At 39.9% G+C, this 25961-nt stretch overlaps 1 protein-coding gene and 1 long non-coding RNA gene across 5 annotated transcripts; one reads left to right on the top strand and one right to left on the bottom strand.

Moving 5' to 3' along the window:
- The first annotated feature begins 659 nt into the window (after positions 1–659).
- LOC124155727 (PR domain zinc finger protein 10-like) lies at positions 660–24101 on the top strand. 4 transcript variants are annotated; one of them, XM_046529787.1, is made up of 6 exons: positions 660–746; positions 1171–1266; positions 6585–6761; positions 8140–8420; positions 9268–9352; positions 21892–24101. In XM_046529787.1, the coding sequence occupies exons 2-6, from the start codon at positions 1245–1247 to the stop codon at positions 23679–23681; spliced, it is 2355 nt and encodes a 784-aa protein (XP_046385743.1). In that variant the 5' UTR covers positions 660–746; positions 1171–1244; the 3' UTR covers positions 23682–24101. The 4 variants fall into 4 exon arrangements, with proteins under 4 accessions (XP_046385743.1, XP_046385746.1, XP_046385742.1 ...); XM_046529790.1 differs by lacking the exon at positions 660–746 and adding an exon at positions 837–1040 and having other exon boundaries at positions 6585–6725; XM_046529786.1 differs by lacking the exon at positions 660–746 and adding an exon at positions 838–1040.
- LOC124155728 lies at positions 2966–4636 on the bottom strand. The gene is made up of 2 exons (XR_006864225.1): positions 3546–4636; positions 2966–3077 (listed from the first exon to the last, which is right to left on the bottom strand). It is a non-coding gene; the product is annotated as an uncharacterized LOC124155728 (long non-coding RNA).
- Positions 24102–25961: the final 1860 nt, after the last annotated feature.

The following is a 25961-nucleotide window of genomic DNA, read 5'->3' as shown; positions in this document are numbered from 1 at the left end:
TGTCGATGAAGCAAGCTTGTGCTTCATATAGTAAGCTCGAATGTTAATTCCTAACCAAATCACTTAACTAGTTGAATATTCATCACTTATGCTACTATTATTTAATTAAAATAAAGCTGATATCATTTTATTTTTGGCTATTATTCCATTTTTCAATGCTTGATTAGGTTACTTTAACCTCAGAAAAACAATTCGACATCGCAATGCGCACGTTTTCTGGTTGCAATACCGAATTGCTCGGCATCGAAGACCGCGTAATATTATAGCAAGCCTACCGGTTGCTATTCGCCGTTCATAATAGTAAATAGCAACGGGCCTATGTTATTCTGAGAATTACGTCTTCCGGTGTAGTAAAAACACGAATTGCAACCGTTCGTAATACCAAATAGCATAGGCGTTGCAATACGCTATATTATAGCAACATCGGTTGCAATAATGAAGAATAGCATGATGCTATTCCATCCATAATAGCAGCCATGGACTAAATGCATTGTAAACAATTACTTTTAAGTATTTTCATGCTTTTTACCCTTGTTTTCCTTCATAAAGTAAAAACATCGCTCATGGAACTGTTGCGACACCTATGCGGTGAGGACTGGAATTAAATATGGTGCGATTTCAACATATTCCGTGACCAAATGTTCCCGCGTAAAATTACCCATGATTCATCAAAGAAAACATGTCTTCTTTCTCGTTGTGTTCGTTCTCACACATGAAAAGGTGACAAGTGGTTGATTTGGAAGCTGGTAAGTTTGTAACTTTCGTATTGAGATATCATCTTGCCATGTTTAATAAACTTCGGACACCAAACAAAGGACTGTCGTGCTCTATCGGGGCTGTATTGGTGTTGACGAGAAGTTATATTTTCACGTGCAATGAAAATATGCTCTATTTTGCATGTTTCTGAGTTGGATGCTGCTATTTTATCCTTATAGGCCGTAATACGAATAGATAATTACATTATGTTATTTTATTGCGTGGTAAAATTTTGCTGAAGTGCCTTTGTTTATGTTGTCAGATGAATACTTCGACAACATTAGGTTGGTATTGTTTAGTCTACCTTTAAATGCCCTTGTTCTAGACTACAGTTGTCTATTGTCCTATGATTTAATGCTTTTAGCTAATTTTCAATTTAAAGGGATTGATAATTCAATGAAATTTCGATTTCAGGTTCTTCAATATGGCCCAAACGGTGAAAGAAAGGTGATAAGGAAGCCAAATCGTTCTTACTACTTAAGCATATCATGTTCGATGATTCAAATCTATGTGAGTACTTAAATTATTATATTCAATGCGTCAATCTTAATTTGTTGCCTAAATGTAAGAAGTATGTCATGCAGAAAATGAATTGTTAGTAGGTGTTGTTTAAGGCGCTGTCATATTTTTTTCTATTTGCCTGCAAGAGACTCATGTCATTTATATGCATTGACTGGTGGTAGTGTTTATTGGAAATAAATCTTATCTCAACTCATTTTAGCGCTCATTCGTGCAATTTATCAGCTTTATGTAACATTTCTATTCATTATGGTAGGAAAAAGTTGTTACGGTGGCCATTTAAAATTTTAAATCGCCGAGATGTTCAGCTCAACGAGGGGATGGTGTTATTTAATAACCCGAGATTTTGCATTCTTGGCTAGTGATTTGTTATGCACGGTATCCTTTTTGATTGTTCATGTTAATACCTCTTGTTTTGCCATCTGGAAATGGCCGTCTGCTTTTAAGTCTTCATTAGTTATATATCTCTGTGATTTGAGCTTATTTCTTTATACTTTCCAGTAACATACTCGCGATACCCATGGAATGTAAGTATTGTCATATGTATTACATAAGGTAAAAATTACCAAGTCGGTTTTCCGATGAGATAATTCTTTTGGTGTGATGATTGGGTAATTACCTACATTCAGGGCTGAAATTCCTAGGTTAAAAGTTTTTAATGTCAATTTAATGCGATTTTATCTCTAATTGTATATTAAGAAGAGCTTAAACCTTAGATAAAAATGTGTACAGTTTGAGAATATATTTATCCATCGATCTCAACTCTAATCTAAATGCAGTTGGACAGAGTCGTTTAAAAGCATTCTTTGAATAGTTATTTCAGTCATGCATATACAGCTATTTTATTAGTACCCAGGTAAAAATATTTGGTCTGTAACTGAGCTGGAACAGGTCTGGAACGGGGGTGGAACTAAAGGTCTGTAGCTGGTCTGGAACTGGGAAGAAATTGAAACATTGCTCCAGACCAGTTTGGTCTGCAACTGGTCTGGACAACGGGTGGGTAAACTGGTCTGGACCCAGGAATAGCTTGGTCTGTACTGCTCTGGAACTGGGCTGTTATCAGGGAGACTATGTGGTCTGGAACTAATCTGTTCTAGTGACTAGTTGGTTTATACTACTTAACCTGAGACTCAGGATAACTATAAGATCAGTCAATCTCATTGATCTGACTGGTTCAGTTCAGCTAGTAAGGAAAAGGGAACAGCCTAAACAAATTTATCTGAGAAGCCTACTGAGAGCATTTCCCAAACAGCCAAATATGACGGAGATAAAGGCATACTGGATAGCAGTAATCTTCAATTGTTACAATGGCATTCTTACATAATCAATTTAATACATTGTAAATTTTGAAAAGCGATGATACATCTCTATGGATGTCTTCAGCTGTAAGGGGCAAGAAAGTTAAGTATTCTTATTACAATAAAAAGCTCAGAGTTGATATATCTCCAGATTATATCAGTATGAGTGCAAATGGAATTCAGAATTTAACAAATGTCAACCCGATCGTAAGATATTCATTGTGCTCACACATGGCAACTGCATTTCAGCTGTGAATTGCCATTCAAGTTCTAAGTTGATAAAACATGTTAGCATATGACTTTTGACAAACCATCAATAACATATCCCCTGCAACAGGAAACTTTGGATTCGTATGGAGGTGGATGATTTTCTATGCAATAAAATAAATCTATACAGGCAATTTAACATTTATTGATGTACTACTCAAAACATTCTCTAGTACTAGTAACACAGTTAACATGTATCGTAGTAGAGAAAACGTCTAGTGTCCATCGCCATCAATCCTGGAAAATGAGAATTGTAACATTTAATAACCAGCTAAGTAATAAGTACTTAAGGTAACTTAAAATTGTTCCACATATTCTCTAATATGGTTATTCAATTTCAAGAAAAACCCTTCATGCACGAATGAATTTATAGTGAGACTAATGCTTTTATGCCATGAAAAACAGCTAACAATGTGGTTTCTAACGCGAGAACAGTAATTTGAAATATTTCAACTTAATCGATCTGAATGCATAGTATTTTTAATATACAAGTTAAGCCAAAGATCAACCTAAATTGTAACCACAGTGAGAACGTAGTAATAAATAATCTTATATAACTATTGGGTTGAAAGAAGTAGTTCATTAATTGCATTAGTCCTAAAAATTGTTGATACTCAAGTTCGTTGATTTACTATCGATTGTAAAAATATATTCCATGTACTTATATTAAAAAAGTAAGCGCAGCAGAGATGGGTTGATACTGACCAAGGCATCTTCTTTAAATCTCTACGTGCTGCAAGGAGCCACTTTTTCCGCAAACCCGGTAAATAAAAACTTTATCCGGCGTTGATTTCATTGTGGTAGTATGCAATTGGCATAAAACAGTATTTTTTTGATTCCTTTTTGGAAGTTATCACTTTGAATAACGTTATATTTTCCTCGTCCACACGTTCTTAAACATACAGTTACTTGTAAAATACGGTTTTAGGCACAGATTAATTCACAAAGTCGGAAACTACTGTATCTACGAGTGTAAACATTCCAGTGGCTGTTAGGTCACGTGGTATAGAAGATGGCCGCCGGTTGTTTTGGCGCAAGTTTCAAAATACGATGTTTAATACGTTATAAGTACGTTATAAAATGGGAAAAAATTGTAACTCAAATTTTTAATCCGCAAAATATGTATTTACCGCAGTTACTATATTCTTTTACTGAACTAAATTTCTCTGGAGCAGGTGCACCTGCTTCTTATAGGTGCGAGGTGTACCTTCACGAAGGTACCTGAGGGACTTCTCAGATATTTTCCTCTTCAACAAATGCTTTAATTTTAATGGGTTACTGAAATGATGCACTGCGTTCACCTTATTACCATTTTATACACGGTGTTCTGAATTGAGATCCATTTGCATTTGAGGGGGCAAATAGATACTTGAGTATATTATTTTATGCGTCCATAGCCCAAATGAAGTGTGTAAGCACTACTAGCTGGAAGATATTAAATTTTTCTTACAATCAGCTCATTAACTGCACCCCTTCCCTACAGAAATTCAATGCAATTTTTTGAAAGAAGATAGCTATGTTAGTATGCAACATGTAAGTGTAGATGTTTGGTGAGGAAGAATCCTTCTTCCATGGTAGTGCTACCCTTGCCTTACGCTCCCTGGAATGTAGAGCTTGGGTTGATGGAGGGTTAACTACACACCATGGAGGGTACTACCCTTCATTTACCCTATGTCTACCCACCATGGAGGAGTTCATTTTTATTACAGTGGAAGTTGCGGGCAAAAAGTTTTGTCTGAAATCGGTAAATACATTGGAATTAGAATAAACCATTGCAAATTATTTTATTGACTGCTATCTACTTTCTAAACCCTATTTGATATTTCAACCTTCATTGCTTGTGCAATCATTTAGAAGTAATATTTATTTTTACCTCGCATATTCAATTTGCAGTTTGTATCATAAATTTAAATCATTAAAAAAATCATAAAAATAAATTTTGCATCATAAATTGAGACTAATATCTGAAGTACTTCTGATATTAGTCTCAATTTATGATGCAGCCCTTTCTAATGCCATCCAAATAACGCAACTCTCCACAAGCCATGATTGTGGGCAGTGCACTGCCCACAATCATGGCTTACCCATGGGTACCTTTGAACCCATGTGAAATTCATCTATGAAATAACAAATATAAAATTGTAACCCTTCTTGAAAAAAAATTAATGGACATTAAAAATTGACCAATCCATAGCCCAGGATTCCTAATTCCATTAAGTATCAATGCCTGATATACATTATAATAATTTCACTGTTACAAATAAATTTAAGAGCAATTGCAGATGACCGAATAAAATATCAGATCTCATGTCACATTAGAATCCAGACCAGTTGACTCACATGGAATTCTTCCAGAATAGTTCCAGACCAGTTGAAACTCATAGAATATTTCAGCATAGTTACAGAATAGATCCAGACTAGATGCAGACCATCGAAAATTACAGTACAGTTACAGACAGTTGATCCAGATCAGTTACACACCATCGAATATTACAGCACAGTTACAGACCAGAATTCCAGACTAGTTACAGACCATTTTCCTTTGCCTCTCTGAAATCCAGACCAGTCCAGTTCTGTTACAGACCAGTTACAGAACAAAATTTAGCCTTTCAGACCAGTTACAGACCAGATCCAGATTAGTTACAGACCAAATATTTTTACCTGGGTAGTGTTAGTTGCATCATTAATGTAGTCGTAGAGCTGGTATTTTCTTTTTTTGCAACAAGGCCTGTGTGTGTAATTTTGTCAGCTATTTGTCTTAGACATTAAACTTTGATGTACAATATCTAACCACATCCCAATTCAGTATATAAAGTATATTATTGCTGTAGTGTACTTCCGTAATTTCTGAAAATATGGCAACAGCTGATTAGTGGCATGATCCTTTAAAAATGGACAATTTACTAACTACACACTCTAAATTCTCTGAGAGAAATTGTTGATGAGTATAATTATTGGGCTTGAAGACGTTATGACTTGGTCAAAACCATCATGAGGGAAAAATGAGTGTACTTTCCCTTACACGTCATGAATTTTGCAAATTTTCTTTAAAATAGATAAAGGTTTCGATAGGTCAATGGAATAGTAAAAAAATACAGAGTGCTTGAATGTATTCTTAGCTAATGATCTAGTGTTGTTGATGTCTCTCTCTGTGGGCGCTTTTTTCACATTTGTGCCTTAATTTTTTATTTTCAAATTTTTTTTTGTTTTTACCATTGTAGTTAATATATCTCTTTCAAAAATTAATTTGCTGAGAGATTGTAATTACAGTATCTATTCAGCAAGTTAGCGAATGCTAACTGGCCTAGTTTTTATGCTTGTGAATGGTAATTCTGCCCATGTAATGTTGCTGATTCAGTGTTAGCTGTGCATTTTTGAAGATTTTTTAGGGCAATAAAATGTATTTTTTGTAATCGAAGGAGGGATGTGTTTGAGATGTATCGACTTCAATTCATTTTTATGGGAATTGAAGGTAAACATTAAATAATGCAAAGTGATGCACTAATCAGGGTATTGATTCTCTCTATTATGGAGATTCTAAGATTTTTAATTGCTCTAATATGAAAGCAATCTGAATTTTGCTTGCATAAATCACTTATAAGGGGTATATTAGGAATGTATGAATTGTATGAAACTGGAGAACTGCCTGCATGTTCCATTTAAAGCCTTCATTCAACTCTTCCTAGAAACTCATTTTTGATGAATTCAGATTTTTTTTAACATTTCCTCTTTTACTTTGATCAGGGTGTGAGGATTGTGAACACAGTAATGCTGGAGAATGTAACCAACATGGACCATTGCTGGTTGTGCAGGATAATGTGGTACAGAGCAGGGCTCGTCAATCACTTCCTCATATGCTCTGTATTGGTCCACCAACCGGTGAAGGTGGGGCTGTTAGTAGCAGATACATGGGAGATGCTGGTATGAATAGCTATGTACAGTGGAACCTCGTTAAAGCGAGTACGGGCTATAGCGAGACCCCCGCTATTACGAGATATAGCCGATGCACCGTCAATTGACCCTATAATAAGCGTGTTAAAAAAATCGTTTTTACGAGGCCCTTTTGGTGTTGGCTCTCGCCTTAGCGAGGGTTTCATCACCGGAAAAACTTACATCAAGACTACTTAATCTCTGTAATTGCTAGTGATCTGTTAGAAATGAAGTTAATGGAGTGTTCAGTCTCAAATTTATGTGGTAAACTGTCGTTTGATAAATAAGTAGTTAATTTTGGTGAAAATATTGTGGTATTAGCATTTGCGAATGCTTGATCTTCTTTTGTTCCTCGGGCGGCAGAAAGCAGTCGTCAGCATACCCGCACGTCCATGAGTTGCATGAATAGAAAGCATTTGATGGCAGACACCATGGCCAAGAAAACACCAAACAATTAGTCGTTGTTTGAGTAATGAAATATAGTGATGCAAATAAACATCACCTTTTGTCTGGATTTATGCTTACGTTTATCAGATAGAAATTTATCTGTCACCGCACCACTCTGTTCCTGTATAACTGTTCACAACAGGTATACATATTGGCTATTATTTGCTCCACCTCCGGTAAAGCGGCAATTTGCTATAACGAGTGTTTATTGGTGCTCCGTGGGGTGTCGTTTTATCGAGGTTGCACTGTATTTGTGAATGTACCGTGTCTGTGATTATTTCCTTCAATGAGTGGTTCTCATTGAGCCAAAACTCTGATGACGTCACATGTCTGTCAACTTAGCATTTTATTCTTGAGAGAATGACTAATTAAATGAGGATTTTTTTCACAATTTATCCTTCCATTTATTCTTCCCAATTCTTTGAAAGTGTTGAGATTTCACTTCAGAGTGTATGACTGCATTGGGATTGGAGTTTATTGTGTACGTTCATGGCGTTGATTTAACAAACCATCTTTTTCGAAAGGAAGAAATTTACTGTGTAAAGTTCTATTTTAATTTAAGTATACCGGGACTAGCCATGGTGATAACTTCACAGATTTACCCGCAATGCTCAAATTGTGCGAAAAATCTACTGAAAAAAATCATTCGCTTTGACTGATACTCCACAAATTTCCACGGGGGAGAATGATGCCTCGGTAACTTAACTGGCTAAAACACTCGGCTGAAAATCGAGGGATCTGGGTTCATATCTTTGTCAAGGCGAATAATGTTTTCTCTGTGGATTTTTTGTACAATTTGTGAAAAACTTCATTGTTTGGTGCTAATATTTTTGCACTTGTGAATACTATGTACACTGTGTATACTAGTTTATGAAGTGCTTTATTTCTTCCAATTTTGTTCTTTATTCACACTTTGTTGCAGAGGGACCATCTGTGTTTGCACGTGAGCTAGTGAGGAGGAGGACACGCTTTGGGCCTCTTCAAGCCAAGGAGTTGGACTCACATCCTTCGGGTAATGCATTTGGAAGCAGCCTTGAGTTTGGACTTTTCTTGGAGGGTCAAGAGCCAATTTTCATAGGCCGAACAGAAAACTGGGAAGAATATTGTAATTGGATGGCCATGGTTCGCCCTGCAAGGAATGCTGAGGAACAAAATCTTGTAGCTTTTCAATATCATGCTGGAATATATTTTGTCACAATAAAGGTGAGCAAAAAGTGTTTGCTTAATAAAATTATAAATTATTTGTGTTTTAGTCGTTGTGAATGTGATCTCTTTCCTCATTTTTTGTTGTTAAATGCAGTTAATCTGTATTAATCCAAAATTTTTAGTCAGTTGTGTAAGTGGTTACCCATCGATTATTGTGCCAATTTAATAATTTGTGAGCATGTTATGATCACTCAGTGCTTGCCTACACTGTTAGTTTTGGAAAAAACTTAGCCTGTTGAAAAATGCAACCATATAAAATAGAAATAATGGAATAGCATTATTACGCATACGATGGTGTAGTTCTGAAGCAACCAAAATAGTTCCTGATAGGAATCTTAATTTGGTCAATGGAAGGATTTTTTCTTTTGTCTTGAAATAACTATAAGGAGGTATATATACCATCCCAATTTCTTTTGTTGTAGTCAAAGCTGGTTTCTCATCATTCTATACTGGCAAAATGCTCCTCTAACCCCTTTTATTTATTTTATAGCCTTGACATTACAACTTTTTTGCCTCATTTTCTTTTACTAAGTGCTTCAAATGCGTTAGCATGTTTTATCCCTTACTCATGCCATGCGTGTTTTGTCTAAATTTGAGTTACATTCTGCATCCAAAGTGATTATTGAAAAATTAAAGCAGAACTGTGCCATCACTGCCTATTAAGTTTCATCTGAGAAATGCAATTCAATTTTTTCATGAGGTCACCATCAAATATTTAGTTTGTTTCACATGTTGATGATATCAGTTCCAGCCCCTGAATTTAAACTCTTGTCTCAAGTTTTTGCTGAACCTTTCTTCAATACTAGTCATTTTGCTTCAGTAATCTCAATAATTTCTCTTTTAGGACATAGAGCCTAATACAGAGTTACGAGTATGGTACGCAAGAGAGTATGCCTATTGTATGGGCACTAAACCACTGAAAAGTATTGGTAAGTATGTGCTGTCTTTGAATCGGGGCTTGAGTCAGTAATATTAGTTTCATCCTCCCATCTAAATTTTGAAATAATGATTGTATAGTTTTGAATTCTGAGAAATGAAAGTATTTTTGCTGTCATCCGTGGCATAAATATTAGGTTGTGACATTATGCTTGAGATATTTTCGCAAAATCATGTTTATCATAGTGCTACTTTCCTAAGTTGGCAATTGGCGGTTAAATAGTCAGCCAATCAGTGAAAGCATTCTGTGCCAGTTCAGCCAGGTGGGTTAAGGTTCTGCATGGAGAAAATATGGCAACTTTTGTTTACATCAGGTGGTAGGGTAAAAGTTACCTTTTCCCTTCCTTTATGGAGAGAAAAATTGATTTTTCAAAGTGTAGCAGTTTTGTATTTATAATTGTATTAACAAGCAATGTTGCATACTTACGTTGCCTACGTATGGCCATGAAAGCATTGTGATGTATTCACATGTAAGTAATGCAGAGTACTGCAATAGTCTTTCCTCCGTCAATGTATGGTTATGGTGTGGATTTCCTTAATGCCCGGTTTTCTCCTGTACATTAGAATTACTGATAACAAAGACACTTGCAATAGTTACCTTGAAACCTCAATTAATCAGTAGTTCAATGAATTCTTAACTAATGGTTCATTGTTAGGTTTATTTTGTCTTTTATGTAAGTAATGACAATACCTTTTGCAGGAAATAACCTCTTTATCAAAGATTTGTGGAAGAAAGTTTCAACAGCTGCATATTTAACTCCCTATGTTTTCGGTGATTTTATTCCCGTTGTTGTATTTCTTGATTGCCGAAGAAAGCTGTAAAAACAGCGTAACTAGTCGGAATTAATATGTTTGGTATGTGGTAGAAGTTTTTGGATAATTTTGCAAATACGTCATGTTGACAATATCAGTTTTGTGGAGTTTTCAAATGTTTAACCAGTACAACGGTCAGTTGAGAAAATTGGCTGAAAGATTCACTGAAACATGGCATGATTCGGTGGTTGAAGATATTTCTCGCAAAGACATTTCTCCCCGTTGAAAATGTGTTCAGCTTTTGTCTTTAACATCACACCGTTTTTGGGCAGTCCTGCAGACCTTTGTTGACAAAACCACTTGAAGTGCAGATTCCATTTAAGGATGTTCCCCTTGCCACAAATATTTATGGCTGCTGGGTGTTCCTAGTTCGTCCACAACTGCACGAATTGTATCTTTCTTTAATATTGGGAACTACGTAAATGATGAGATACCAAACCGCCTCCGGATATCAATCTTTAAAGTCCAGCTACTTTCGCACTCTTCTATAATTTTAATGTCCAAATATTTACGTTTCCCGGATATGATGCACTCACTCAAACCACCCAACTTTACTGCACCCCTGAGACTGAGTACACTCTGCACCTCCACGCGAGTAAACTCCACCCCTTACGCACATCCCAACTCTCCCTTGCCGTGTGATTGGGCACATCTAGTCGAGTGGATGGTAGAAGTTTTTCAGTCGCTCTCTTCTGCTGAATGCTGAGGCCCCATCAGCCCTCTGCCTTGGATTGTGCTCAAAGGATAGAGTGCATTGAGTTCACCCCTTTATACAGTCTGGCTGCAGAGAATTTTTCGAGGTAGGGGGTAAGGTTGCCAGGTCAGAAAGGGAAACACCTACCTTACAAGTAAACAAAATTCTTCTGTGAAGAAAGGAGCCGGAAGGAAGGACAACCTTGACAGACCCAAAGGAACAATCCCTTGTTTTGCTGATTCAAAGAAAGGGCTTTTTTTGGTGTTTCAGGCTTGTTTCTTAGCTCCGCATGCATATGACAACGTTGTATGACTAGGCGAGGCTCAGAAATAGCATTTTTTAATTGTGCTCGAATAGTACATAGCCCTTGGGGGTAACCCTTATCCAAGTTAATCCATTTATTTAAACAAATTAAAGGGATTGTGTGGAAGTGCGTCACATTTCTGCTGATATGATGTGAAACTTTGAATTATACTGAATTTTGGAGAATATGAAGAAGAGATAATGAAGATTTACTATGATTGGTCGCTAATAAGAGAATTTTTCTGCTATCAGCAGAGTAATTCTGCTTCTACAAATTTTTTACAAATGATTACTCGGTGGTGATGAGTCTTTGCTCACTAACTTATGGTTGATTGTTATTTTACCATCTTGGTAATAATTTTGATTTTCCTACTTGGCAATAGCTGACGATGTCTTGATCAAACTACATTCCTATGCATAAATGAAACATCGAAATATACATCACGGGATAGCCTGCAGCGACAGGTATTGTTGCTGTAGCTATCCATAAGTCGATAGTCAATGTAAGGGCGCCGATGCAACTACGAAAATGCGCTATCAACTTCCTTACCTAACGCAGGAAAAGATGGAGGGGGTTTCACTACAGTGTAAGTTCCCACGCTTAAGACGAAGCTTATTGTTATAATATAGAGATGAAGCCAGCCAAATAAGATGGGGGGAACTAACTCGCTCTCCCGCTGTCATCTTTCTCCCATTCCCCTCCCACTGATAGCTGCTTGTAACAAAAGAAGAACGTAAAGTGGGAGCACATGGAGCGTACTCAAGGCCGTAAATCACAAAAATGCTTGGACATAACTGGCTTTAGGTGTAGTAGATCTGACAAACATCTTGTATTTTTAGTTTAAAAAACAGATAATACAAAACATAATTGTTAATGCTTGCTCAGTGGTGCATAGCCCCCGAGAAGTATCTGTTGTAAAACCGAGTGTACACAGTGGAAGGAACTTTTTGACCTCGCTAAATCCGATTTATTTTACATGTAAAACGTAGGCCAGTTGGGGGTACAAAGACTATCACTTGCAAAAATGCAATTCTCGTAAAATGTCATACTTGCAAACCGGGCTTCCACTGTATGTTTAAATGCCCAAGCGCCACCTTGTAGTAGTAGTAGTAGTGTTTCTTTTATAGGGTGCGTCGGCGGCTAAGGCCATTTTGCACCACTCACTGACTGGAATGGATAAAGGGGATTAGGCCCGTTCTGAAATTAACGTGTCAATAATTTACAAGAGGTATCATTTATATTTTATTGAAAAGTCGAGTTGAGTGTAGGAATGCTATCAGTCGGGAAATGTTCACGGGAGTGTCTCCTAGTACCTCAGCTAGGTTATCTCGGAGCTTATGATTCGTCCGTGCAGTCCGATATCTTGCACAGTCCGTCAGGATATGTCGCACTGTTAAGGCCGTATCACACTAGCGACTGCGGACGGCGCTGCGGCTGCGACCGCGACTGCGACTGGCCCGTCGACCAATCAGAGCGAGGCAGTGGCAGCCAATCAGAGAGCTCCATTTCAATCTCGCGCGCTTGCGGCAGACGTGTTTGTTTGTTTTGGTTACCGTAGCGAGGGAAGTTCAAGAAGGTTATAAGATAACGCTGAGATAATTTCGGATTTTTAAAGTGAAGATGGAAGCCCAGTATATTGGATATTGCACCCGAGTACACAGGTGAATGAAAATGAAGTACGTTTTAACATATTTTAGGAACATTTTCAACAATTGCTGCTCTCTATCTATTCTTTGGGCTTTCGTAAACAAACAAGCCACAAGCAGAAACGTTCATACGTGCGCATGCGCGATCGTGGCGTCGGCCGCAATGTGTGATGGGGTGCAGCCGCAGCCGAAATCGCGGTCGCAGTCGCTAGTGTGATACGGCCTTTAGTGGACAATCGCAATTTAAGCATTGGGGCTGTATCCTCTCTTCGGTGAAGAGGTATGAATGGGTTAATAAGCAGTGACCAATTCTTAAGCGTGCTAAAACCACTTCCTCCCTGCGGGTTTGTTATTTTGGATTTCAAGCCATTGTGTCTTCCAATTTTGTCTAATTATACCCCTCATGGCATTTCCTAAATCTTCCGCTGGCATTAATTGAAAATCTGTATCCGGAGACCCGAGTGCATCTTTGGCTGCAGAATCTGCTTTCTCATTCCCTGGTATTTCATCTACATCTACATCTACATAATACCACGCAAGCCGCCTAAAAGGCGTGTGGCAGGGGGTGTTAGGACACCAGCCGTTTACAGCTATTTAAAAAAAAAAAAAAAAAGAAGTGCTCTAACGAGGTTGGGACAAGCGTTTATTAAAGTCCTTTATTGTTCGGGGAAAAAACAAATTCTTATATCTATCCGTTCGGCTAAAAATCTCTCTTAATTTATCGCTTCTGTCGGACCTGGAAATATAGTGTGGCTCTAAGATTATGTTCTCTGTGTCGCTCTTAAATATATCCATTCTTAATTGTTCAAGCAATCTAAGCCTAGCGCGCAGCCTCCGAGTCTCCAACGGCTCCCAGCCTAATTCGCTTAACATCTGGGTAACACTGTCTGTACGCCCGTAGCGGTTTTTGACGAAACGCGCAGCCTTCCTTTGTATCTTATTCAGCTCGCGGATTAAGTCTTTCTGCACTGGATCCCATACACTCGCTGCATATTCAAGGTGCGGTCGGACGAGAGCGAAATAGCACCTTTCCTTTACTTTCTCATCCGAAAATCTTCCCACAATACGCTTGACGAATCCTAATTTCTTCAGGGCTATACCGCAAATATTCTTTATATGAGTTCCCCACGTGAGGTTCGAGGTTATCGTAACTCCCAGGTACTTCACTTCGTCTGTTGCCTTTATGTTAATGCCATCCACTGCATAAACATTGTTAGTGTTGGACGAATTCCGCAAAAAATGTACCGCCATGCATTTGCTCAGATTAAGTTCGAGTCCCCACTCTTGACTCCACAAATGAACGTTGTTTAAGTCCGATGATAGATTTCCATAGTCAGAGTGATCACTAATTTCGCGATAGATGACAGCGTCGTCAGCAAATAAACGTATTTTACTGCTAATGCGGGAGCACAGATCGTTAATGTATATAATGAACAACAGGGGGCCGATTACGCTACCTTGTGGAACACCTGATGTAACTTTTACAACATCAGAGCTAATTCCGTCAAGAACTACTTTTTGTTTACGATCTCTGAGGAAGTCGCGTATCCAGTATACAACTGTTCCGTTTAATCCGCATGACTGTAATTTGTATAAAAGTTTGTTGTGAGGTACAGTGTCGAAAGCTTTCTTAAAATCTAGAAATAGTGCGTCAACTTGTCTTTTCGATTCACCAGATTTTATAACGTCGTGAAGAAAGAGCGCGAGCTGTGTTTCGCAGGATCTATTTTTTCGGAATCCGTGCTGACAGTCATGGAGGAAGTTACGTCTGTCCAAGAAAGTCATGATATTACTAACAACGATATGTTCAAGTATCTTGCCTATAATTGATGTTAGGGAAATTGGACGGTAGTTGCCTGGGTCATTTCTGTTTCCCTTTTTGAAAATGGGTGTAACACTTGCAATTTTCCAGTCGGGCGGTAACTTCCCTTCGGAGAGTGACTTCTTGAATATGATCTCTAAGTAAGGCGCGATCTGTGGAGCTAACTCTTTGAGGACACGCCCGGGTATTCCCTCCGGACCCGGAGATTTACTATTCTTAATCGATTGTAGTTGTTTAGTTATCCCATCACGTTTTATAGATATTTCTTCCATCAAATCCTCAGTATATGGGATGTCTAAATTGAATTGAGTATCGCCAGTAGTGTATACACTTTCGAAGTGGGCATTTAAAGTGTTAGCTTTGTCAATATTTTCGGTGACAAGTTTACCATCTTTATCAAATAACGAATCTACGGTTGAATGTTTTCCCTGAAGCTCTTTCGCGTACGACCAAAAGGATTTCGGATTTTCTTCGAGTAATTCACCAAGTACTTTTTTCTTAAACTTTCGCATTGCAGTTCGCATTGATTTCTTGGTTATTGAGCATTGAGCAGCGTAACTTTCTTTAGCTTCAAGTTCCTTCGATTTATTACGAGACGTGATGGACTTTCTGTACAAGTTGTATAGTTTTCTCTGTTTCCTAAGTTCTCTTCTGACATCGTTGTTGTACCAGCGAGGTTCCTTAGTATCACATTTCAGTTTTTGCGGAATATGTTCGTTGATTCCTTGGCGCAGAATTTCTAAGAAACGTGTCCATATTACATCTGTGCTTTGGTCCTTTGATGTAACAACGAATTTTTTGTAGGAGTCATTAAGCATCTCGCCAAATTTAGTGAAGTTACATTTATCGAATAGGTAAATATTGCGTTTTGGTTTTACGGCTGACACCACATCAACTTTTAACGTTGCAAAGATTACTCTGTGGTCGCTTATACCGTCAATAATATCGACTTGTTTTATCAACTTAGGATCGCTTACTGCTAAAAGGTCTAATAGCTTGTTTCCTCTCGTAGGTTTGTCAACTACTTGGGCGAGAGAGTGGTTTGCAAGTATGTTGAGTAATACCTCGCCGATTTCTTTATTCCTTGAATTCGGTTTTACAGTGTAAGTATCCCAGTTTATGGATGGAAGATTAAAATCTCCCCCGATTACTATTACACCTTTACTGTCTCTCTGAGTAAATGCGGATATTTGATTTTCTAGAAGGTACATAATATCGACTTCGGAGTTCGACGGTCTATAAAAAGAGCAAACATGAATACTCCTTTTGTTTCGTTGTTTAATTGTACACCATACGCTTTCAATTTCGTTGTCAATTATTTCGTGGGCGGCGCTTTGTAAATGGGATTTAACTGCAATAAAAACTCCGCCACCTGTTCTATTGCGTCGATCGCATCTGTAAATTTTATATTCTGGAGGAAAAACTTCGCTGTCGCTTATATCTTCCGTAAGCCAGCTCTCTGTCCCCATGACCACGTCTGCGTCCTGAAAAATATGCTCGATTTCGGCACGCTTGTTTTTTACGCTACGGCAATTAACTACAACAAGGTTAATGTCATATATTGTAGTTAGAGTTTCGGTTGGTTCTTTTCTAGGCTTTTGTATACTCAGCGGGAGAATGTTATTGGCAGTACTAATAATATTTGATATTTTTTCTTTCTCTGGAGCACGCGTTTTGGGAATAATGACGCTATTGTCCGGCGTTAACGCTTCTAAGCTTACTTTCTTGTATATTTCGCATTGCGGATTTCCTCGGAGGCTACGTTCAATTAAATCTTTGATAACCCCGCTAGATGACCTACCCTCTAGTCTAAATAATACCTGCAGTGCTCAAAAATCCTACGAGCCACCCGTTCCGACGCCTCTTTGGAATAATGCACCCCAGACGAATTGAGGGGAGCCCGGCACGATCTAAGCACCGGCCGAAGATCCACGAACTCTGCCCCAATGCTCACACAGAGTTCCCACAACCTCTTGTTGATCCAGGAAATCCTGTCCCAAACTCGAGGGCCGCAGTCCGTCCGTGGAACAATGCTACAGATGGACAGTCGCATATCAACACCAGTGCCCCTCCGAACGCGTTCCACTTCCGAGCTTAGATCCCTGAAGGAATTTAAGATCTCATCAGCTCTGCGTTCGGAGGCATCATTAGTGCCGACATGGGCCACCACCCGCAGTCTAGAACAGCCCGTGTCCTTCACCGCTGCTTTTACCACCGCCGTAGTGTGGGATACAAGACCTCCTGGGATACACCAGGAAGAGACCCGTTGGTCCGCTCCATCTCTCCTTGCCCTCTTCTCCAACTGGGGGAAAATCCGCCGGACGTTGGAACTCCCTAACAGAACAATCCCCGCCCTCCCTCCCCGGCTGCCTCTCGAAGCTGCATCCCTCGCGACAGGGGGTTCCTTCACGACCTCGCCAATTAGCTCCCCGGAATTGTCCTCCGACAAGACCTCGAAGCTGTTGTGAACGGGGATGGGGTTAGCCTTCGCTTCCCCCACTCCCCGATTTGGCCGTGCCACCGCCCCCCGCCCTTGGGGTACAGCCACCCACTCGGGCCTCAGGTTATGAGTAATCCCCCGACCCGAAGACTGCACCGTCCTCTCCAAGGTCTCCGCGCAGGCTACCGCCCCCGAGCTTGCTCGAGACTCCACCTTGGAATTGCGAGGACCCTTAGAGGGGACGCTACGATCCCCGGACCGTGGGATTTCCACAAAACCCGTTACCCGGGCGTGTATTTCTGCCACCAATTTCTCGAGTTCGGTGACGCGTGCCTCAAGAAGGTCGCTTTTCGCCTTACTCTTCATCTTGGTGACGGAAGATCGGCCAGCCATACTACTCTAGCGGCTTTATCGGCTTAATAAAAACGCTATGAAATTACAGAAATCGATAATAATGATACAAATATTGCGTAAGAGGAAGTTAGTTTTATAAACGAGTTAGTTAAGACAGGTAATAATGATGAAGAACAAGATGAATGATAGAGCTCGCACACAAATGAAGGATCAAGTAACTTTTAGGAATTAACACTAATACCTTAAATCTATCAATAAGTTCTAATAGTATTATAACTAGGCAATCTTTACAAACAATTAAGGCAACTTGAAATAAGGAAGAGAGAAGAGAAATTAAAAGCAAGTTATTTGGTCAGCGACTACTTATCCGTTTCCCCGTCGCGTGGCAGGCACAGCAGCAGCTACAGGACCAGGCGGCTTCACAACACTACTTCACTATTACACTTTTACTACTCTTACTACTTCGCAAAATATGATTAGTAGAAGTACACACTAAAATCACTACACTAAGAAAAACGGAAGCAACGGCGTGAAAGCCCAAAGTGATCGCTGTCGGTCAGTAAAGAACCGGTTTCAGGAGCGCACGGCAAACACAACCTCACTCTACGAGAGCTGGTCAGAGGGTCGATTTCTGTATTCCCACATGTCCATGGACCCAAGCGAAGCTTATACAGTAAACTCTTGATTTTACGAAGTCAGTGGGACCGGAAAATTGGCACTTCGTAAAATCGAGTTTCGTAAATTCAAACCTTTTTCATAAGTCACGAAAAAAATGTTCGCTTTTGTTTCTTCGGCCGTTTTTTGTCTTTAGTGGTCTTATTTAAATGCTTTCGGTGGTTATTCTCGGTATAATTCATAGAAAAGGCTTTTTGCTATCGATTTATGATGTAAAAAATCGTTAAATACCACCATAAAATTCCCATTTCTTGTTCATACTTCAACATCAACGATCGCTAAAGAAATTCCCGACCAATTTAGAAAACGTAATCAAATAATGAATTGCAATGTTTATTATAAGAATTAACAGTTATAAATTTGTGGTTAGGAGCCAATAGCTACTATTAAGTATGCAAAAGATAGATATTTGTTTCTGACACCCACGGAATTTTAGCGGCAGCCGGCCTAACCGCCATTTATGTCGCCCTCTATCGCTCAGTGACGAGAAAAAAAGAAAAACAAGGGTCTTAGCCCGTTTCCAAAATAACCTTCGTAAGTTAATATTTCGAGTTACTTCGTATTTTCAGCAGAATGTGCTCTATTTTCACTGAGACTCAATTACGATCATAAATAACGTAGGATGTGATTATCTTCTGGCGAATATTTGAAGTAAATTCTGTTTGAGTTCTCCGTCCGTTCCATCATCTTCGCAGACGTTGCCATAAAAGACTTAATTCTTCATCAGGACTGTATTCTTCATACCGGGTGTGAGGTGACCTGTTCATATAGTATGTTTCTCTCCTTTTATGCCGACTGGAGCAAGGTTCCAACCGGAAAACAACAGGAGAAACATCTTACAGTATCGGAGAAATATAGATAGAAACGTTATTATCCACATTGATTGTTTTCCTACAAGAGACGTTTTATCATTTCTCAACGTGGTTAAGTATTGGTTCGCTAGCGTGAATTCCCAAAAAATGACACGCAAAAACCTGTACATTCACCTCATTTAGTTTTCGTGTTCCTTTCTCCGCCGTATTGAAAGTTAGGCAAAGGATCATTGACATAGAGAAAAGATTTTCTTAGTTTTAGCACTAAGAAATAGTCGCGCCATAATCGTAAATAAATATAGTGTGGAAAGAGCAAAGAAATTAATTTCAATTGAAAAGTCAGCTGAGAAGAAGAGAGACAATTATAAGCGCGGCACCATTTTCCCGATAGTGGAAGATACTTCTTCCGCCTCTCTCCGGTTAATAACTTCCCCCCGTTGCAAGTAAAGATGAACCATGCCCTTCTCCACAATCGGGGAACGTTCCCAGTGGGTGGGGTGGATAAGAGTGGGATGGGGATTGCCTGAGGGAAGAAGTGTGGTCAGCACAAGGACTGGTGAAGGGGGCAGGACAAAGAAGGGTGGGGAAATGGCCTTCAGCTCTGCCTGAGTCTACTTTTGGTGGCCGTATTTTTTTGCGACGCACACAAGCACAGTCTCCTTAGGGAGGGAGTGAATGGGAAATGCTGGGGAAGGAGGGGTTTGGGATGCGTAAGGTGGGTGTCAGCAAGATCAGCCAAAGGCGGCAGGAGGGAAGGGACGACTTTGGAAAGACAGAACCCCAGCATGGGAGAACGGGGAAGCGCGTGAGAAGAAAGTTCATGGTTAGACTTGGAAGTGCGTCTTCATTACGAGAAGCCTGAAATATAAATTGGCGGTAAATAGAGCCCAGTACTTAAGATATTTAAGTTGTTCATTCACAAAGGTCAATATATACACGAAAAGATATTATGGCGCGGATTGCATGTATCAACGTCCATTTCGGGATGTTATTAATTTCTGTTCCCATTTATAAAAGTAGCAAATAGATTTGAAAGAATGATAATCATGAATAAAAATATCTAAATCGATATCCAAACGCACATGAGCAAAATAGATGAATGTATACATACCGATCCATCGCAAGTAATACCGCTCAAGCTTCTTCCGGTATAGGACTTTAAAATTCTGGATAATGCCTTGGTCCAAGGGCTGGGACTTGCTAGTCGAGTTCGGGGGTAAAAAGAGGACTCGAACATTAGCCAATTTTAGATCTTCCACTTATTTATGAACGGTGGCATTATCCATTATTAAAACAATTTTGCTGTTCTCTCCAGCAATTTTTCTCTGTAGACGTATAACCGTTTGCTGGAAAATTTCTCGGGTCATCCAGCTGTTTTTATTTGCATGGTAAAAAACGGGGAGGGCTTCCAATTTCACATGTTTTAAGCACCGTGGCCTTTCAAATTTCCCAATGACAACGGGCTTATTTTGTCCGTGCCCGTTTGGTTGACGCACAGCCCCACAGTAACACGCACTTTACTCTTTTTCCCCCCATGGCACCTTTGCCCTTTGAAACCCAGGGTTGCGTCAGGTAATGCATTAAAAAATAGCCCAGTTTCAGGGGCCAGCGAGGGTGAGCTCGTCGAGGAAAGGGTCCCGGATTAGGGACCCTTCGAAGTGCTTCGGCGAAAAGTAGTCAAGTAGTCTTCGAAGTACGTTCACAGCAGTGCAAAGGGTTAATTAATACGAAATACTCCACGCGACCTTCCTGACATGTTAAACTACGAATTATTGTCGATGCTATGTTTACGAACAGGCACGTAAATAGGGGCATAATGTCAGCCGCGATATTTTAACTGAACTCCTACTCCCCCTAAATTCCCACAGTGAGGTTTTTGGGGACCCATTTCTCTCCAAAGTTGCATTATCATTTACGATTTCGCACTTTTGATGGACCACAGTTGGAAGCGCTGATTTTTTAGCTACTTACGCCGGCGTAACTAGTTTTGTTGACATTTTTTGCCGTAGTTCGTATAAACGAATGCCATTTGCTCCTAGGGACCGAGCCGAGGTTCGTAAATTCAAAAAATTTCGTATAATCGAAACTTCGTATAATCGAATAGCGCCATGTATTTAGCATAGGCTTTTCACCGGGACCGCAACATCACTTCGTATAATCGAAAACTTCGTAAAATCCTGCTTCGTAAAATCAAGAGTTTACTGTAGTGGTCCCTTTCTTACTCAGGGATAAAAGAGTGCTTTGTATGTCCTGAACAATGGGATGACAAGGAGAATAAAGAGATATGGATTGGAGAGCACTGTATGAATCTGTGCAGATCATAAAATGATGCAACACTGTTTTTAATGGATCGGAGAGCAATCCTAATGGCAGTGAGCTCAGCCGTAAAAATGGAACAGTACGGATGCAATTTTGCCTTAAGGACTCCATGATATGGGGATACCACAGCGCACCCACAGGCGGTATCCGATTTGGAACCGTCAGTGTATACGAACGTAAATTCGGAGTTTTCAGCACGGAATTCCTTGAAAAGTTGTTGGTATTCTCCCGGCATAGTAGTAGATTTAGAGCAACGAGTAAGATCAAGTCTCAAAGCTGGCAGGGGAATTAACCACGGCGGCACGTTACTGTACCCCGTGGGGTACGTGGCGGGCAAGGTAAAATTGTGTTTTGCGATTAGGTTTCTAAAGCGAACACTTAGAGGTTTAGTGGATCTTGTCTTTCGGTTAAAAAGGCCACCTTGTAAGTCAGGCTATAACTTTAAACAAGGAATTAGTATATTTGATGGATTGTACTCCATTTTTCGATAGATTTTTCTATGGTTAAAGATGCTAAATTACTGTATTGATTATAGGAAAAACTCGGGTATGGGTTATTTTTGGAAAGTATGGGACAAGCATCTGATTAGTTTTGAGTCTCACTCTTATCAATGCCAATTATATCTAAGCATTTTTTTCTCTCTCTACTCCTAGATTATGTTGAAGAAAAGGAAAGAAAGGACAATGGCAGGAAAAAAGATGTGCAGTTGGGAAGAGCAAGAGCTTCATCCTCCACGCAAGCAGCTTACAGTGGTCGACCTCATTCTGGTGATTCAAGCAAAAGTTCTTCACCGAGCAAGAGTTACGGTAGTCGTGGACGATCTTTGCGTTCCGAAGGGAGGCTGCAGAGATTGGGTGAGGCAATGAGAGAATGGAGAGATTCTACTGCTCCTCGAACGCGGAGAGGGAACTCTGGGCGGAGCGAGGCTCCAGCTCTGAGAGAATCTCCTAGGAGAACTGCGGAAGCTTTGTCTGGGAAGAGCAAGAAGGTCATCAAAAATGAAGAGAACAAAAACACCAAGGAAATGGCCGGGGATTGGAGTCTGTGTGGGCGACTACGCTCTGGAACCAAAGATGCTGGTCAGTCATCGGAGCCAAAGTCTTCACCAGATAGTACGCCCCAAACGGCAGACTCCAAGTGGAGGCCAGATGCCCTTGTGGACACTGCTGATGAAAGTGGGAGGGAAACTGAGCTTCCTACCACCCCTATTCCTTCTACCTCTGAAACAACACCCAAGAGACACAGGTGCTCTGTCTGTGGGAAGACTTTCGGCAGTCCGGGCAAGTTGGCCCAGCACTCCTATTCGCACACTGGTGAGCGACCTTTTGTCTGCTCCGATTGCCCCAAAGCATTCTCCTCCAAGTTCAAATTGGAGAGGCACAAACTAATTCACACCGGTGAGAGGAGGCATCAGTGTGCGACCTGCTCTCGGAGTTTCCGACGTCGTGACCACCTTCGAAACCACGAGCGTGTGCACCGCAGTGCTGCAGGTGATAGTGTGACTCCAGATGTGAGTGCCCCTGCTGTTACGGTGGCGGCCTCACCCATCCTGCGCTGCGATCGTCCTCAGTGTTCTCGGGAATTCCGCTCAGCAGCGGCTCATGGGAGGCATATGGCTAGCCATGCCGCCAGGGAGGGTGTGTTACAGTGTGAAGTGTGTGGTGCTAGGGGCTTTGCTCGGGCTAGTGAAGTTCTGCGTCACCTCCGCGAGGCTCATGTCCCGCAAACCCGGCCATCAACAAGTGTTGCAGCGCGTGGTGCTACTGAGTCGGAGGTGCCACGTCGATTTCCATGCAGTGACTGTGGCCGCACGTTTTTCACACGTAAGGATGTGAGGAGGCATCTAGTGGTACACACGGGTCGCCGAGATTTCCTCTGCCAGTTTTGTCCTCAGCGTTTTGGGAGGAAGGATCATCTGATCAGGCACACAAAGAAGGGTCACGGAATGGATATTGAATCGGTGGGTACTAGTGGAGGAGGTGAGACATCTGGAGGCTCGGCACCTGGTATGAGTGAGTCAACAATGAGTACCATGCCCATTATTGTGTCCACAACCAGTCTCAAAAGTGAGCAGTGTTCCTCCAATTCTCCTCTCCCCATGTCATCAGTTGAATTTGCAAATCCTTCAGAGTTGCCAACTTTGAGAATGGAAGGAATTGGGGAAGGACCTCGGATGTATGATGAAGAGAATAGAGTAGATCTAGAGCATTTGTTGTCTCTTATTCCTCCTCTCCCCTCCTCTCCATCTGGCTCTGAGTCGGCAGCCCATTCTCAAGGTCACTCTCCGTTCTCTCTTCGACCTCCCGATCGAGACCCACTAGCCCCAGATCCTCTGTCTCTTCTGTCAGAAAATGTATCTGGAGTTGCAGAACAAGTTATTCCACAGCCGGAGTCAACACCTTTACCACGCTTTGATCAGGTATTTCACCCTCAGCAGCCATGATTGAAGCAGTAGTCAATTTTTAATTTTCTTTTCCTGATTTGCGTGAATTAGCACTCTAATCATATTCTGTATGAAATACAGAATATCTTAAGTAATTTTTTATGAAAACTGTTTCTTTTAGTAAGTTAATTTTAGGGATGGAACATAAGCATGATACCTTGATACCTTTGATATTTTGATGAAGTTCATGGTTGAAGAATATGGTGCTTTTAGAATGGTATTTTACTCAATAGGTCAGATTCTTTTATGCCAATTAAAAAAAATCATAGTGGTATTGTGAACTTAAGTTATTTTTTTTTCACTATTTCAAGTTTTATTCGAATGTCAGTTTATATATGCGATGTATTGCTTCATTCTAGGAAATCAGCCAGAAAATGAACCTCTTATTATTCTGCTTTAATTGGTATCAGTAAGCTTTTATTGCTCCATCTTGTGAGTACTCCAATTGTACTAGGATTCAGGTGACCCGCTTTCTGGCTTTGTTGCTCATGGGCTAAATGTATTTCCTGTATATTTATCAAAAGCCTTTATAATGCTTTTTTATGGATAATATCCCTAAATTGTTGTCTCTAACATACCTATTGTTGTTGTTGTTAGGGATGTTTGAGTACTCGGAAATTCAAGTCCAGTAGCTGATACTTGACTTGAGTGTTTCGAGTACACTTACGAATGTTCATTCAAGTAATTTTGGTTGCAGACTGTGATATAGATCTAGCAAGGCTATTAGGTTCAGAAATGTGCTGGCGGGAAGCGCTATCATCAAACTCGTGTAAGAATAAATAATTAAATTACTATGTCAACAAAGTACTTGATGTTAATTCATCACTTTTTTCTTATGGGAACTGTTCAAGACAATTTAATTTTCATTCATTTCCTAATTCGGACTCAATTAACATCAACGTTCATCTTTTCTCTTTCATCTTTTCCATTTTACACTAGGCCGAGTTTTCAGAATAGGAAATGCTTTAGAGGATTGGAAAAATGAGAATATATTGTTACATGCATTGTGATATTGCCTCATCCAGAAATAACTATCATTCATAAGACTTGATGCGATACTTACGAGTAGTCTTAACTCGACGCGAGATCAAAAAGTACAACTCGCACATCCCTAGATATTACATATTATTTAGCGTGGCTGAGAGTTATATAATGCATTTCCTTTCTCTGTGCAACGGAAAGATAATTTACTGATTTCATTAAAAAACTACACATAAGAAAATACATTTCACTATGTTGTGCTATATATTCTTGAGATACTTTTTAATTTTATAATCATTTTTAGGATGTATTTAAGGTGGTTTAAGTTAACATGAATAACTAGATAATTATTCAGTTAAATAGCACTTTTAAGGATTAAGTTCACTAATAGTCCGTTAGGTAAAGTCCCACCCAAGGATACACTCTATGGGAAATATGCTGCACTCCTATCCTAGTATAGTATAGTTTTGGGTTCAGTTGTGTAGGCCAGTAAGGCCAAGGTTTTATGGATCAAGTATGGATGGAGTACTCACGTTTGTTATGTTATGAGCTCAAATTCTCTGTGATACTACTTATTAATGTAAGCTGATAGGCCAATCATGATTGCAATTCATATTTTCAACAACCCTAATTTGGATTCTCAACTTCAAGGAGGGTGTGATTCCATTGTTTGTGTGATAAGGTCTCGGAGACTTATTAGTTGGTATTGTGAGATCCAGTCTGTTGTGAAGCAAGGACTGTAGTTGTATTGGTTGCTATGTTGAATTTTTTGGTACCTGATTAGTTTCTGGTCAGCTCACAGAGATGGTGCGATAACTGTATATTAACTAACCTATACATACATTAATGTATGTATGATTGTGTTTGCATATGAATGATATCTTTATCATTCCCTTGTCGATCCTGGCTGTGTTCTGTCCTACACAATGGCTTCCCAATGCATTGATCGGTAGCTTAGGCCTTCTCTTGATTTTTAATAACCATAACGAGATGCTTTTGACCAGCATTATTTTACTTTTTAAATTAATCTTCTATCCATTCCCGGCCTTAGTATATCTGTTGAGTTTTATTGTCGGATCATCAGGGCATAGTTTTTGAACTTGGTTGAAAATTATCCTGTGGAGCAGGGTAAAAGTGGGCAGGGCTTTGTCTGTGTGAATCCCATTTGAAATTGTTATTGCTTGAAATAGTGGCTTACTCCAAAATCTCTATATTGTAGTACAGTAGATTCCGTTTAATGGGTCCACCAGTTACTTGGGGCAGCCGCTTAATTGGGGCAGATCTAGAAGAACAGAACCC

Source organism: Ischnura elegans, chromosome 3 (genome assembly GCF_921293095.1).
Source record: "Ischnura elegans chromosome 3, ioIscEleg1.1, whole genome shotgun sequence".
Classification (NCBI taxonomy): Eukaryota; Metazoa; Arthropoda; class Insecta; order Odonata; family Coenagrionidae; genus Ischnura; species Ischnura elegans.
Note: the sequence above shows the minus strand (reverse complement) of the source record. Positions and strands in the feature narration are given on the sequence as shown.